Source organism: Perognathus longimembris, chromosome 8 (genome assembly GCF_023159225.1).
Source record: "Perognathus longimembris pacificus isolate PPM17 chromosome 8, ASM2315922v1, whole genome shotgun sequence".
Lineage (NCBI taxonomy): Eukaryota > Metazoa > Chordata > Mammalia > Rodentia > Heteromyidae > Perognathus > Perognathus longimembris.
The window spans coordinates 60375765-60391305 of record NC_063168.1 but is presented as its reverse complement, the minus strand read 5'-3'; the positions used below and the strand labels follow the sequence as shown (position 1 = coordinate 60391305).

At 36.2% G+C, this 15541-nt stretch overlaps 1 protein-coding gene across 1 annotated transcript in view; it reads left to right on the top strand.

Annotated features, from left to right (window-relative positions):
* Positions 1-15541, top strand: part of Babam2 (BRISC and BRCA1 A complex member 2) — a 400816-nt gene that overhangs the window by 81056 nt on the left and 304219 nt on the right. The window contains exon 4 of the mRNA XM_048353209.1: positions 7393-7487. Coding sequence (XP_048209166.1) covers positions 7393-7487 — 95 coding nt within the window. The remainder of the gene's footprint in view (positions 1-7392; positions 7488-15541) is intronic.

The window sequence follows — 15541 nt, the reverse complement described above, 5'->3', positions numbered from 1 at the left end:
TTTTCCCTCACTGAGCTTAATGTTGCACATATTAATATGTTTTTTCTTATGTATAGTTAAAATATTTCATAGCATGTATATATTAGACATTACTTATCTGTTTATCAGTTGATGGACCTTACTTGTCATCACAGTTTGCCTCCTGTAAATAATGCTGCTATAACTATCCATGTACAAGTTTTTGTGTGGGCATCTTTCCACTTTTATTTGGTATATACCTAAGACTGGAGCTTCAGAGTCAAATAGTAACTCTATGTTTCAGAATTACAACTATCCTAGCAGAGTTAAGAGTGTTAGTTCCTTTACATCCTCCCTAGTAACTATGATTGTCCTTTTGGTATGGCCTTCCTCCGGAGTGTGAAATAATGTCTCATTGTGATTTTGCCTTTTTTTTTTTTTTTGCCAGTCCTGGGCCTTGGACTCAGGGCCTGAGCACTGTCCCTGGCTTCTTCCCGCTCAAGGCTAGCACTCTGCCACTTGAGCCACAGCGCCGCTTCTGGCCGTTTTCCGTATATGTGGTGCTGGGGAATCGAACCTAGGGCCTCGTGTATCCGAGGCAGGCACTCTTGCTGCTAGGCTATATCCCCAGCCCCATTGTGATTTTGATTGTACCTTGATGGCTAATGATGTTGGACATCTCTTCATTGTAGATCTTTTTTGAAAAAAAATTAATGTAAATGTGATGCCCAGAGGGATTACAGTTTCACGATTCAGGTAATGAGTACATTTCCTTTTGAACAGTGTCATCCTCTCCATCATTCCCTCCCAGGTTTTCCCCTTCCTGACTTCCCTTCATCCAAAGTTGTATAGTTCACTTCCAACATAGTATCTAGTGGATTTTACTGCTGAATTGATTCACCCATTGTCCCATTATTTTAGAACTACCCTTTCCCCTCCCCAAATCAGATTAACTTACATACAAGACAAAGGATACAGAAATTAAAAAAAAAACAAAAACAGTGATGGAAGGGAATTAACCAAAGAAAAAAAGGAAAGAAGAAAAGAAAAAAAAAACCCACAAGCAATATAATAAGAAGCCTCTTACTTCCATTTCTTGGTGTTCATTTCAACAAGCATCATTTTATATGATCTAGTACACATAGCTATTGAGCTCTTGAAATCCTGTCCTGAGAATATCACTCTGATATTCTCACTCTGTGATGTTCTCACTCTGTGAATGTTTCTATTGCTATTTAATTATATCCAGGTGTAATTATTTGTCTTTTACTGTCCATTGGTTTACTTGTAGATTTATATGCACATTCTAGTTATTACAAATGGGGGAAACCATGCAGCCTATGTTTCTTTGGGTCTGGTGTACTTCACTTAGTATTATTTTTTTCCAAGTCTTTCTATTACCTTATGAAAGGGGACTGTCATTCTTTCTGATGGAAACATAGAATTCCATTGTACATTTATACCACATTTTCTCGCTGTAGGTGGTGTCCTTTGAAGGACAAAGTTTTTTTTTTTTAATTTTCATGAAGTATAATTTATCTTTTGTGTTGCTGCTTGATTTTGGTTTTATGTGAAAGCAATTATTTACATTCTCTAGAGAGATAGAACCAATAATATATCTGTCTCTCTGTTGCTATACATGAGAAAATATTTATTAGGATATTCATATGATCATGGAGGCTGAAAAGTCCTATAGTAGGCCATCTGCAAGCTGTAGACCAGGGATACTGGCTTGTGGTGTGGTCCAGTTCAATTTGGAAAGCTTCAAAACTAGGGAAGCCAATGGTGTAATTTAGAGAACCTAGGGAGCTTCTGATAGGGCTTCTCTTTTAGTTTATTCAGATTCACAGACCTTTTTCCTCTGGACACATCCTTATAATATACCCTCAAGTAATGTTTTCCCAGTGTTCTAAGTATTCCTTAATCCAGTCAAGTTGATACCCAGATCAACCACTACAGAAACAGCCACCTAATCAAAGGCTAGGTAGATTTGTTCTTATGTTTCCTTAAAGAGTTTTATAGTTTTTGCTGTTACATTTAGGTCTTTGATCCATTTTGAGTTTTTATATATAGTAAAAAGCAAAACCCCAACTTTATTCTTTTACATGTGGCAATCCAATTGTTCCAGCACCATTTGTTGTAAAGATTTTTTATTTTAAAATAAGATAAAAGCAGCTGGGCACTGGTGGCTCATGCCTATAATCCTTGCTACACAGGAGTCTGAGATCTGAGGATTGAGATTCGAAGCCAGTCAGGGCAAGAAAGTCTGTGAGACTCTTGTCTCCAATTAACCATCCAAAAGCTGGAAGTGGAGTTGTGGTTCAAGTTGTAGTGCGCTAGCCTTGAGCCAAAATGCTAATACAGTTCCCAGGCTTGGAGTTCAACCCCCAAGCTTTGCACAGAATAAATCTCATGTTACCTTTTTTATTAAATCATATATAGATATTTATATATCTATAAACTATTACTAGACTCTTATAGTTTTATTCTTGTTTTGTTTTGGTTTTTTTTTTTGCCAGTCCTGGGGCTTGGACTCAGGGCCTGAGCACTGTCCCTGGCTTTTTGCTCAGGCTAGCACTCTGCCACTTGAGCCACAGCGCCACTTCTGGCCGTTTTCTGTATATGTGGTGCTGGGGAATTGAACCCAGGGCCTCATGTATATGAGGCAAACACTCTTGCCACTAGGCCATATCCCCAGCCCCTTAGTTTTATTCTTAAAAGTAGCTATTTTCATTAAAATGTTATTTACTCAATTGCATATTAGGCTGGCTATATATAATATGTTGTATATACATTATATATAAATGAATATTTTATAATTTTAATTTTGAATGTGACACATATAACTATATAACAAATCCACATAAGCAGAAAGTCTTTGAGATCTTCAATAACTTAAGAAACCAAAGTGATCTTAATGCCAAAATGTTTGGGAACTGATTACCCTCTTGGAACTTTCTTTTTAAGATATAGGAAGAATGTATCAGATAATTAAAAAGGAAAGAAGTAGGAATGAAAACTCTTATTTCAACCATTTGCTTAGTTGGAACAATGATACACTATAAGACTGTTTGTAATTAAATACTTAAGTGAGTCCTATAGCTAAATAGCATTGCTGAGTTCATGCCTTCCCTGATACATCAGGTTTCCCAGATGTATCCGGGAATGCATTGTAGATTCCTAAAGGATGAGAACATTTTAACTGGGTGTCATAGCATTGGGACTGCACTGGGAAGATCACACAGAGTAAAATTGTGTCGACTTATAGATCAAGAGAAGGGTGGATTAGCAGGTAGGATATAGGGATCTTGGAGAAAGTTTACTTCTATCCATTTAACAGTAGAGAATCATTGAAGTTTTCTGAGTTAGGAAGCTTGCCTTCTACATAGTACTTTTAAAAGATTTACTTGCTGATAGTGTGTATTATTATGAATTGGAGGACATACTTCTATAACATTTAAGAGGGTACAATTCAGATCATTTAGACCATCAATTCCATAATATCTGGGTTCTTTGATCTCTATTGCCCCATATTGTACCTAGAATAAATTTCAACTGTTCCCTGAATGGAAATGTCAATGTACAAACACAGTGATCTGGACTTGGATTGAGTTCTTAGCTGTAGGGAGAATCTGTTTGTAGGAAATATCCGAATGACTTGTTTTTAGAGTATAGAGGTATGTGTGAAGTTGTAAAGGTGACATTAAAGTTTAACCTTTGGTTATTAAGAAATAACAATGCTGTCCCTGAATATAGATAGCTAGAAGAGGAATGTAAAAACACTGGCAGTCATGATCACATTTTGATGCTTGCTCAATCTAACATGGAAATGCCTATTATACAGAGATTTAAGGGCTCAAATTAGAACTGAGGTCTGAAGTTTAAGTTAAGATATCATTATGTAAATTTGAACAGTAAAAATGTGTGCAGTGGTTGTGTGCTGCTTATAATAATATAATTCTTACAAACTATATCCTTTTTTTTTTTTTTGTGCTGTTGCAGGGGCCTGAACTTAGGGCATAGTTGCTATCCCTAGATTTAGTACTAAGACTAATGCTCTACCACTTGAGCTCCATTTTTCCCTTTTTTTGAGCTTAATTGGAGATAAGAATCTCACAGGCTTTCCTGCCTGGGCTGGCTTTGAACTATGGTCCTCAGATCTCAGCCTCCTTTACCTTCCTTAGTAGCTAAGATTACAGGTATGAGCCACTGGCACCTGGCTTAAAGCTACCATTTTAATTAATTAATTAATTAGTTAGTTAATTAATTAATTAATTAATTTGCCAGACCTGGGGCTTGAACTGAGGGCCTGAGCACTGTCCCTGGCTTCTTTTTGCTCAAGGCTAGCACTCTACCACTCGAGCCACAGTGCCACTTCTGGCTTTTTTTTTGTGGTGCTGAGGAATCGAACCCAGTATACGAACCCATGTATACGAAGCGAGCACTTTACCACTAGGCCATATTCCCAGCCCCACAAACTATATCTTTTTTTTTCACATTTTTTTAAATTAATTGAACATAAATTTTTTTACAAGGTGTTGTGCAAAGAGGGTGCAGTTACATAGTAGGGCAGTGTGTACATTTCTTGTGATATCTTACAACCTGTTTTTCCATCCCTTGTCTAGGTCAGGTAGACACATATGCAATATACAATGTATCAAGCACATATACAGTGTTCACAGACTTGGTCTCTACTGTCTCTCCATCTCCCTTTGTTAACAGTCATATATCAGGGAGATCATGCCCCTTTGTTTTCTGTGTTCTAGGCTTGTCTCACTCAACATTATTTGTTCGAGTTCTGACCATTTCCCTGCGAATAACAATATTTCGCCATTCCTAATCGCTATGTAGTATTCCATTGTGTATAAGTACCATATTTTTTGGATTCATTCGTCTGTGGAGGGGCATCTGGGTTGTTTCCATATTTTGGCTATTGTGAATTGTGCCGCGATAAACATGGAAGTACAAATGTCTTTTTGATATCTTGGGTTTTGCTGTTTAGGGTAGATGCCTAGGAGTGGTATGGCTGGGTCATAGGGTAGGTCTATATTGAGCTTTTTGAGAAACCTCCATACTGTTCTCCAAAGTGGTTGTACTAATTTGCACTCCCACCAACAATGGAGAAGGGTTCCTCTTTCCCCACAGCCCCTCCAGCATTTGTTGTTTCCTGAGTTCAGAGTATAGGCCATTCTAACTGGGGTGAGGTGGTATCTCAGGGTTGTTTTTATTTGCATTTCCTTTACTAGCAGGGATGTTGAGCATTTCCTCATGTGTTTCTTTGCCATTTTTATATCTTCTCTTGTGAAGTCTCTCTTTAGCTCTTTTGCCCATTTCCTAATAGGTTTATTGGGCTTGGAGGGGCTTAGTTTTTTGAGTTCTCTGTAGATGACCGATATCAGGCCTTTGTCTGTTGCTGTGCTGGTAAATATCCTTTCCCATATCGTTGGCTGTCTTTCTATTTTGGTGGCTATGACCTTAGCTGTGCAGAAACTTTTTAATTTGTAGTAGTCCCATTTGTTGAGTCTTTCCCCTATTTGTTGTGCCCCTGGGACTCTATTCAGGAAGTTCCTTCCTGTGCTTATAAGTTCTAGTGTCTTTCCTACTCTGTCCTTCAGTAGTTTCAAGGATTCAGGTCTGATGTTGAGGTCCTTGATCCATTTTGAGTTGATCTTGGTGCATGGTGATAGGCTTGGGTCTACTTTGAGTTTTCTGCATATGGCTGCCCAGTTCTCCCAGCACCAGTAGTTGAAGAGGCTATGTTTATTCCATTGTATGTCTTTAGCTCCTTTGTCGAATATCAGTTGGCTGTAAGAGTGCGGTTTTATTTCTGGGTTTTCAATTCTAATCCACTGGTCTTCCGATCTGTTTTTATACCAATACCATGCTGTTTTTGTTATGATGGCCTTGTAGTGGAGCTTGAAGTCTGGTATTGTGATACCTCCTGCACTATTTTTTTTTTGCCTAGAATTGCTTTGGCTATTCTAGGTTTTTTGCTGTTCCATATGAATTTGTGGATTGGTTTCTCTATTTCAGTGAAGAATGTGGCTGGGATTTTGATAGGTATTGCATTGAATTTGTATAACAATTTGGGCAATATGGCCATTTTCACTATATTGATTCTGCCTACCCATGAGCATGGGAGGTCTTTCCATCTCCTTGTGTCTTCTTTGATTTCCCTTATTAGATTTTTGTAGTTTTCATTGAATAGGTCCGTCACGTCCTTGGTTAAGTTGATCCCTAGGTACTTTATTCTTTTTTTGGCTACTGTAAATGGAATTGTTTCCATAATTTCCTTTTCTGTTTGTCTATTGCTGGTGTACAGAAAAGCTGCTGACTTTTGTGGATTGATTTTGTATCCTGCTACTTTGCCAAATTGGTTTATTAGGTGTAGGAGTTTGGGTACTGAGTTTTTTGGGTCCTTCAGATATAAGATCATGTCGTCTGCGAATAGGGATAATTTGATTTCTTCCTTGCCGATGTGGATCCCTTTGATGTCCTCTTCTTGCCTCATTGCTATGGCTAGGGATTCCAGCACTATGTTGAACAGAAGTGGGTTTAGGGGAACAGAAGTGGGTTTAGAAGTGGGTTTAGGGGGAATGATTTAAGTTTCTCTCCATTTAATATGATATTAGCAGTTGGTCTGTTGTATATGGCTTTTATTGCACAAACTATATCTTGATGTGTGTTTAGATTGTCAATAAATGAATCTGCTTAGTAATAGTGGCAGAATGGTGATGACTGAATCTTTGGGGAGTAGAAGATAAAATGTGAGCTTAAAGAGGGAGACAGAAAAGAGTCATAGAGATAGAAGAACTTAACAAATTTGTGTATGTTTAAGAATACTCGTACTAACAACAGTAGTATTCTTGTGTTACTGTTGAGTGTTTACTGTATGCCATACATGTACTAGGCATGCTGTTTCTTTTTCTTCCCAAAACAAAATCTGTGACACCAGTATCATTGTGTCCTTTTTACTGATAAAGAAACCTAACGAAGTCAAAACTTACTTAAGAACTCTTGAGCAAATAAGTACTTAGGGGGCCTTGTAGATGTAAATGGAAATTTTTTTATTACTTCAGTCAAACGTTCTTTCCATTATATCAAAGTGTGCTTGATTTTTGAAAGACAAGAACTATGAATATATAGTCAGTCTTCAGTAAATGTTTCCTATGAACATAATCAGCATTTGCTTTAGATGGGGCAGATTCTACTTGAGTTTTTCTATTAGCAGTATATTCTACAGTTTTTTGCTTGTTGGGAATTTAATTCAGAAGATAATAACAACACTTTCATTTGAAGAATTAGTCCTTCAGAAAGTGCTTTTCAAATTACTTTTTAAACTTAATAAAATTCTGTTAAACTTTTTGGATTCATTCTTCAAAATGTTTATAAACTAGCAAGGAAGTAAAAGGAGCCTTTTATTTTCTGTTTCAGGGGATATAATTTTCAATGCCCAGTATCCAGAGCTGCCCCCTGATTTTATCTTTGGAGAGGATGCTGAATTCCTTCCAGACCCTGCTGCTCTGCACGTGAGTAGACAGCCTCAGGCATATGATGTATCTTTGTTGAAAAAAAAATTGTCTTTGACAACTACTTAACAGATGAATTTGTCGAATATGATTTTTTCCACTCTTTTTTCCTTTGTTGTGTGCCGTGATACAATTCTTTATTGCCAAAATAGTTAAAGAAGAGTGTTTTAAATTCCAATTTTACTTCCAGACTATTTCAAGCTAATGAATATCTTCAGTGTATTGGCTGAAATATTTTTATCTCAATTTAAAGAGACATGTTGAAAATATGTGCTTTGTTTCTATGTGGTATTTCAAGCCTGTAATCAGCTTTCTAGTGCTTACTAACACTTCAACCCAGCACTGATTAGGAGAGTGTTTCTTGGCTTTTTAAGAGGCCTGTGTGTGTGTGTGTGTGTGTGTGTGTGTGTGTGTGTGTAGAAGTGGCACATTTGGACTTGTATCCACAAGTGTCATTACCACAAGGGTAAAGATCAAATTAAATGTTCTTTATTAAGCAAGACCAAAACCTTTGTAATTGAAATAAAATGTTTCTGGAATTAAATCTGGAATAACTATAATCAGGGAAAAGGGATGGTGGTACTTGTCAGAGCACATGCAGTTTATATAAAAGTTTATATGAAAGTTTTTCGTGGTCATTAGACAAAAACATGTTTTGTTTAAATGATTCTGACCAGACGAAATGTTTCTTCCTTTTCAGAATTTGAGTTTGGTGTCATATCTGTACTCTAAGTGGTTTAATTGTTTTAAAACTTAGTTTCATTTTCTGGAATTTATTTGTCTCACTGATGATGTATAATTAAAACTTTGCTGACTCAACTTTGAAAGCTTTGCTCTCCCACCCCCATTTAAAGGGAGAAGTATTGACTGAAACCCAAAGGATTATTTTAAAATTTAGAACATATCTGTAAAAATACTGTTGGCAAGAGTAAAATAAGTTTATTGTACAGTTAATTTCTTCCTTTGGGGAGGGCAGTGCTGGGGCTTGAACTCAGTTTCTCATGCTCTTTTTTAAACCATAGGACTGGTGCTCTATCACATGAACCACAGCTCTACTTCCAATCAGTTTTGAATAATTATATATCAGTTGTTATTTGGTTTTAAAAAAAGTTTGTAAGTTCAGTTTAGTCCTTTTAGATGCTAGTGGTTTTATCTTTACCTCATAATTAAAGTTGAGATACATACCTGGGGAAGATGAGACATAGGTATTACTAGAAACCTCTTCTGTCTTAAATCTGCCCATTGGAGGGAATCATATGCTAGAAGACAGATTTATTATGGTTTAAGTGCTCCGGGAGGTAAAGAAAATAGAGAAAGCTTCATAGGGGTGGTAAGGTTTTTTATTCATTATGGAACAAAATTGAAAGTGTGACTGAATCTTCCAGATAGGAGAATGAAAGGCAAATTTGAACATACTGTGTTGGAGAAGAAAGTACTGACAGACTTCCTGAGATGCAAATTAATATAAGAAAGGGCTAGAAAAAGTTCTACATATTGGTCCAAGACCATGGAGTGCATTGAGTACTGGCCTAAAAGCTACTGAAGGTGGTGATAGAGGGAGAGTCATCTAAAGCAGTATAGTCAACATCATGAATTGAGGAGAAATTGAAGAGTAGGATTGAGGATTATTTTAAGAATCTAGAACAGAGAGGCAAGCTTTGAGCCAGGGTGATGTAAGAGGAAAACACTGATGAAAAAGATAAGAAAGATATGCCTACTGACGCACATCTGTAGGTAGGCAGACTTAGGATGGTTGTGGTCCAAGGCTGGCCAGGGCAAAAGCTCATAACTCTCTCTGAAAAACAATTGAGAAAGCAAAAGGACTGGGATGGATCAAGTGATAAGAGTGTGAGGCCCTTTAAATCTCAGTACTACTCATAAAAAGAAAAAAGGTGTTTACTACTCATTTTTGGAATTTCTTTTATAATTTGCAGTGTATGTGTTTCTTTGGTATTGGCAAGTATTGTAGTGTAGAATTTAAAATCCAGAAAGGGATTTAAGATTCAACTTATTCCACTCTTCTATTTTAGTATTGGGGAAATTGATGTAGATTTATATAAGTCTGTGTCAGAGCTGATACTATAATTCACTCTTTTGATGTTTAATCTCTGAATAAAGTTAGCACAGATGCTTTTAAGAAATTAACTGAAAAAGAATGGTGAAACCTTTAGATCGCAAGATCTAAGAAGAAGATTGTAAGTCTAGTTGACCAGTTTCTCTTTAGTAAGAGTTAATCTGAAGCCTCTGGAAGCCTTCTTTATGGATCAGTGTTCTGGGCATGCTCAGAGAATCAACTGAAGTACATACTGCTAGCAGAATGATGTCCAAACAGCCCTATTGCTTGTACTTTATGTTTGTTTGGTTAAACACCAGGACAGGATAAACAATAAGGTCTGATCTTCATCAGTCAATTCCATAAACACAACTTTTCTCTGAAGGACTTTTCAACTCAGCTGTTATGGCTTAGTACATTTGGTTCATATTTTTCTGCCCTTTTCTTTAAGAAATCAGAGACCAGCCACTAATAATTTGAGTAGTCACCAGGTGGTTTTGAACATGGGAATTATATATTTCATTATTTACGGACAAGACAACAGAATATCTAAACTCTGTGTTCTTCAGCCCAAATACTAATATGCAGCCTTAGACTCTGGGAGGATCGTTCAAAATAGTTCCCTGGTGCAAATACATAATTTCATTGAGGTTTCAGGATCTTCCCCCCTGATAGCACAGCTTGAACTCAATGTTTTGCTTGGCTTGCTCGCTTACAGGTGGAGGCTCTACCACCTATGGTAGAGCTCATGGTTCTGGATTTTATCTTTTAAAAAAAATCCACAAAAGTGTTGAATCTGATTTTACAGTATATCTATATTTTAACACAAAAATACTTTAAATCACATTTATTTTCAGGAAAAAAGGGGCTTTGTAGTATGAACCTGTGTTGAAAACACAGCTTTAGAGAATATATATATATATTTTTTTTACACACACACATAATCTTTTACTTAAAAGCCTATTCCTGTCCAAAAAAAAAAAAAAAAGCTTAAGTAAAGGGTACAGAAGGTTAACAAAAATATGTGAAGGGCTCTGATGCATTGGATGCAACTACTTAAAAAATTTTTTTTCCTGCCAGTCCTGGGGCTTGAACTCAGGCTTGAACAAAGAGGCTCTGTGCCTCTTTGTGCACAAGGCTAGTGCTTTGCCACTTGACCCACGGTACCGTTTCTGGCCTTTTATGAGTAGTTTATTGGAGAGAAGAGCCTCATGGAGTTTCTTGACTGGGCTGGCTTTGAACTGCAATCCTCAGATCTCAGCCTTGTGAGTAGCTAGGATTACAGCTGCGAGTCACTGGCACCTAACCTTTTTTTTTTTTTTTTTTTTGCCAGTCCTAGGGCCTTGGACTCAGGGCCTGAGCACTGTCCGTGGCTTCTTTTTGCTCAAAGCTAGCACTCTACTACTTGAGCCTCAGTGCCACTTCCAGCTTTTTCTGTTTATGGGGTGCAGAAGAATTGAACCCAGGGCTTCATGAATGCTAGGCAAGCACTCTACCACTAAGCCACATTCCCAGCCCCCCCCCCTTTAACTTTTATGAGTTCCATTAAAGAAGTTAAGATTTTCAAGTAAACTTAAGTAGATTAATACCTCATCTAAGGATAGGCCTTTCATATATACATAGAGATTCCAAAAAATTACTAAAGCTCTGTGTGTGTGTGTGTGTGTGTGTGTGTGTGTGTGTGTGTGTGTGTGTGTGTGTACAACAGAGTTTGAACTTAGGGTCTTACACTCTCGGATTTTTTTGCCCATGGTTGGTGGTCTACTACTAGAGGCCACATTTTACCTATTGAATGTGTACAATGCTTTTATTTATTTATTTTTATTGTCAAACTGATGTACAGAGAGGTTACAGTTTCATACGTTAGGCATTGGATACATTTCTTGTGCTGTTTGTTACCTCCTCCCTCATTTCCCCTTCTCTCTCCCCCTTCCCCTCTTCCCCCACCATGAGTTGTTCAGTTGTTTTACACTAAACAGTTTTGCAAGTATTGCTTTTGTAGTCGTTTGTCTTTTTATCCTGTGTCTCTCGATTTTGGTATTCCCTTTCCCTTTCCTAGTTCTAATACCAGTATACACAGTTTCCAATGTACTCGGATAAGATACAGTGATAGTTCAGGTAAAACCACAGGAAGGGAATACAAGAGGATCATAAACAATAGAAGCTACGGTTTTCCATTGCATGTTGAAAGTAATTACAACAGTGACATAACAGTCGTTTCCAAAACATGGAGTTCATTTCACTTTGCACTATCTTATGTGTTCATAAGGGCATAGCTATTGGGTTCTTGTGATCCTCTGCTGTGACTAGCCTAAACCTGTGCTAATTATTCCCTATGAGGGAGACCATTGAGTCCAAGTTTCTTTGGGTCTGACTCACTTCACTTAGTATAATTTTTTCCAAGTCCTTCCATTTCCTTACGAATGGAGCAATGCCATTATTTCTGATAGAGACATAAAATTCCATTGTGTATATGTACCACATTTTCCTGATCCATTGGTTTACTGAGGGGCATCTGGGTTGGTTCCATATTTTAGCTATGACAAATTGTGCTGCGATGCAAATGGTTGTGCTGGTAGCTTTAGTGTGTTCTTGTTTGTGGTCTTTTGGAATGTGTACAATTCTGTGGTTTAAAAAATTATATTCAAAGAACAGTGCTGCTATCACTACAAATTTACAACATTGTTGTCACCCAAAAACGAAACTCTAAACCTGTTAGTTTCCCTTTTCTCTCCCCCACCCTTGGCAACAACTAAAGCACACTCTACCTAAGTGGATTTACCTAGTCTGGATATTTTATATAAATTTAATAATAACATATGGTTCCTAGTGATTTGCTGTTTTCACTTAGTATAATGTTTTCAGTCTAGCATGTATCACTTTAGTTTTTATTACAAATAATTCATTGTATGCATATACTACATTTTATTTATTCCTTTGTCAGTTGGTAGACATTTGGATTGTTTTCATGCCTTGGTTATTGTAACTACTGTTGTTGTATGGATATAGTTTTACTTCGTGTATGTGTGTGAGTGTATACACTCTCTAAGACTAGAATTACAGGACCAAATGGTAACTATTTGACTTTTGGAGGAAGTACTGGGATTGTTTTCAAAAGAAGAGGCATTATTTTGTATTTCCATGAGGACTATATAAATGTTCCAGTTTCTCTACATCCAGCTGACATTTATTATCTGTCATCTTAATTATAGCTATCACTGGTAGATATGAAGTAGTATCTCATTTTGATGGTCTTATTGGGTGGTGGTTGTGTAATTTCTTTGGAGTCTCTTGGGCTCTTTGCTTATTTTTAAATTAAATTATTAATCTTTTAATTGAGTTCTAAGTTTTTAATATACAAATACAAATTCTTTATGAGATGCATGATTTGTCAAATGTTCTCCCATTATATGCATGTTCTTTTCACTCTCTAGGTAAATTTCTTTAGAAGAAAGTGTTAAATTTTTATGAAGTCAAGTTTATTTACTTGTTTTTGTTATTGCTTATGCTTTCAGTTTTATATGTAAGGCACCATTGCCTAATCGAAGATTCTAAGTATTTAATCTCACATTGTCTTTGAAGTTTCATTATTTCTCATGTCACATTTAGGTTTTTAAATATATTTAAAAATAGATAAACTAATAGATAAATTAACTGGTTAATTTTTATATACAGTATGAGATTGATGTCCATCTTCATTGTACAGTTTTTAGGAATGTTTTAGTTTTTTTTTTTCATTGAATTTTTTTGGCTGTTTTGTTGAACTTCAATTGATTACAAATGTGGGGGGTTATTTTTGTGCTCTCAGTTCTGTTCCATTGGTCTGTCTGTACTTGTCAGTGCTACATTACTTTGATTTTGTGACTCTGTAGTAAGTTATGAAATAGAGAAGTGTGAATATTTGAACCTTTTTGTTCTTTTTAAGATTGCTTTATCTTTATGGGTCATTTGTGTGTCTATGAATTTTAGGATCAGCTTGTGAATGTCTGTGAAGATTCTAGGATATATTTACTCTTTAGATGAATCTAGAGATTATTGCCTTAGTGCTATTAAATCTTATTAATCAAGAACATAGACTATGTTCCCATTTATTTATACTTACTTAAATTTCTTTCAGTAATATTTAAAAACTATTTTATTTTCAGACTATAAGTTTTATATTTCTTATGCTATATTCATAAATTTTCTGTTCTTAATTCAATTCTAAATAGAATTATTTATTTTTGTGTTCCGTTTTGCATTATTGTTATATAGAAACAGTTGATTTTTGTGTATTAATCTTCTCTCCTACCCAGACACTCTACCACTTGAGCCATACTCTCAATCCTTTTGCCTTTGTTATTATAAAATGGGCTCCCTTATGCTCACGCAGGACTGTCCTGGATTGCAATTTTTCTGCTTAGATTTCCCACATAGCTTCTGATGGGCATGTGCTTCTATATCCAGCTATTGATTGAGACAGAGGCTTGTTTTTATTCCTGGGCTGGTCCAGATCTACAATCCGCCCAAATCTCTACCTCCTGAGTAGATAGAATTATAAAGGTGAATCACTGGCACCTAGCCTACCTCTAACTTTAAATGTAAATGTTTTCCCTTTACCAAACAAAAATCATACAGATTTTTTTTTTCCATTTCTGAGGTAAGTCAATGTTGAGGAAGTTAGCTCACTATACATTTTCCTATTGAGATGTGATTATAAAGTGATGACATTGCTTTTTCTTTCAGCTCATAACTAAGCTTAAAGAATTTCCTAAGATAGAAGTGGAAACAACATTGCATCGAAGTGTGAATTTGCTGCAAAAATTGTTGTTCTTTTCAATATTGCTTTGACTTTTAAAGCTACATTTGAAGTCAACACTCATAAATTCTAGTAGTTTCCTCATTGCTTTACATTGTATATTCTAGTAATTCATTCAGCAAACTATTTAATTCAGTACTAATTGAATACAATGATGTAGGATTCTAGGCAATGGAAATGAGACCTCAGCTCTCAATGGGTCCCTTGGATGGTAGGTCAAACAGGCACACACTATGAAAAGATCATGCAAATACAGCATTTAATACATAGTAGAGGAAGCAGTTCACTTGGGGTGGTCATGGAGAAGTCTTTCATAATAAGACACTTATGTAGATAATCTTTGTTTGGAATTATCTTTTGGGTACTTAGAGTTGATTCTTGATTTGAAAAGTTGTTATTTGTAGAGCTTTTATGGTTTGAACTTTTGCTTTAAGTCTTACATCCTAAGAATTTACTGATTAGTCATTCCTGCAGTGTTTATTAACTTGCCAGTGGTTGTTTCTTCTTTCCCCCCTCTCTTCCTTTTACCCCTTTTATTTGAAATAAGGTCTTCTGTTTCTCAAGGTAGTTTCAATCTCACTGTCATCTTGCATCAGACTGCCAAGTCCTAGAATTACAAATGTACACCACTATACCTGACTCAGTGGTAATTCTTTTACTATGTCCTATCCTACTTATTGCTGTACTGACTTTTGAATCATATTATATAAGCTATTTTTTTTTTTTTTTTTTGCCAGTCCTGTAGCTTGAAATCAGGGCTTGAACACTGTCCCTGGCTTCCTTTTGCTCAAGGCTAGCACTCTTACCACTTGAGCCACAGCACCACTTCTGGCCTTTTCTGTTTATGTGGTGCTGAGAAATTGAACCCAGGGCTTCATGCATGCTAGCCAAGTACTTTACCCCTAAACCATATTCCCTGCCAGGTATTGATTTTTTTATGTCCATCTTTACTAATGAATAAAAGTGTATCAATCAAAGACAAATTAATAAAACTTTGTTTGGTATTTTTTTATTGCGCAGTGTGTCCAGTGCTGTTTAATATGGAACTTGACTTCATGGATGCTAAATTTTAGGGAAGATATGGATATATATAAAAACAAGTAGGTATTATATAATTAAATGTTGGAATAATCATTACAAAGGAGTTCTGTGAATAGTTTTCACAGATGTTGTATAATATGGGAAGAAAGAATGCTTACTAAG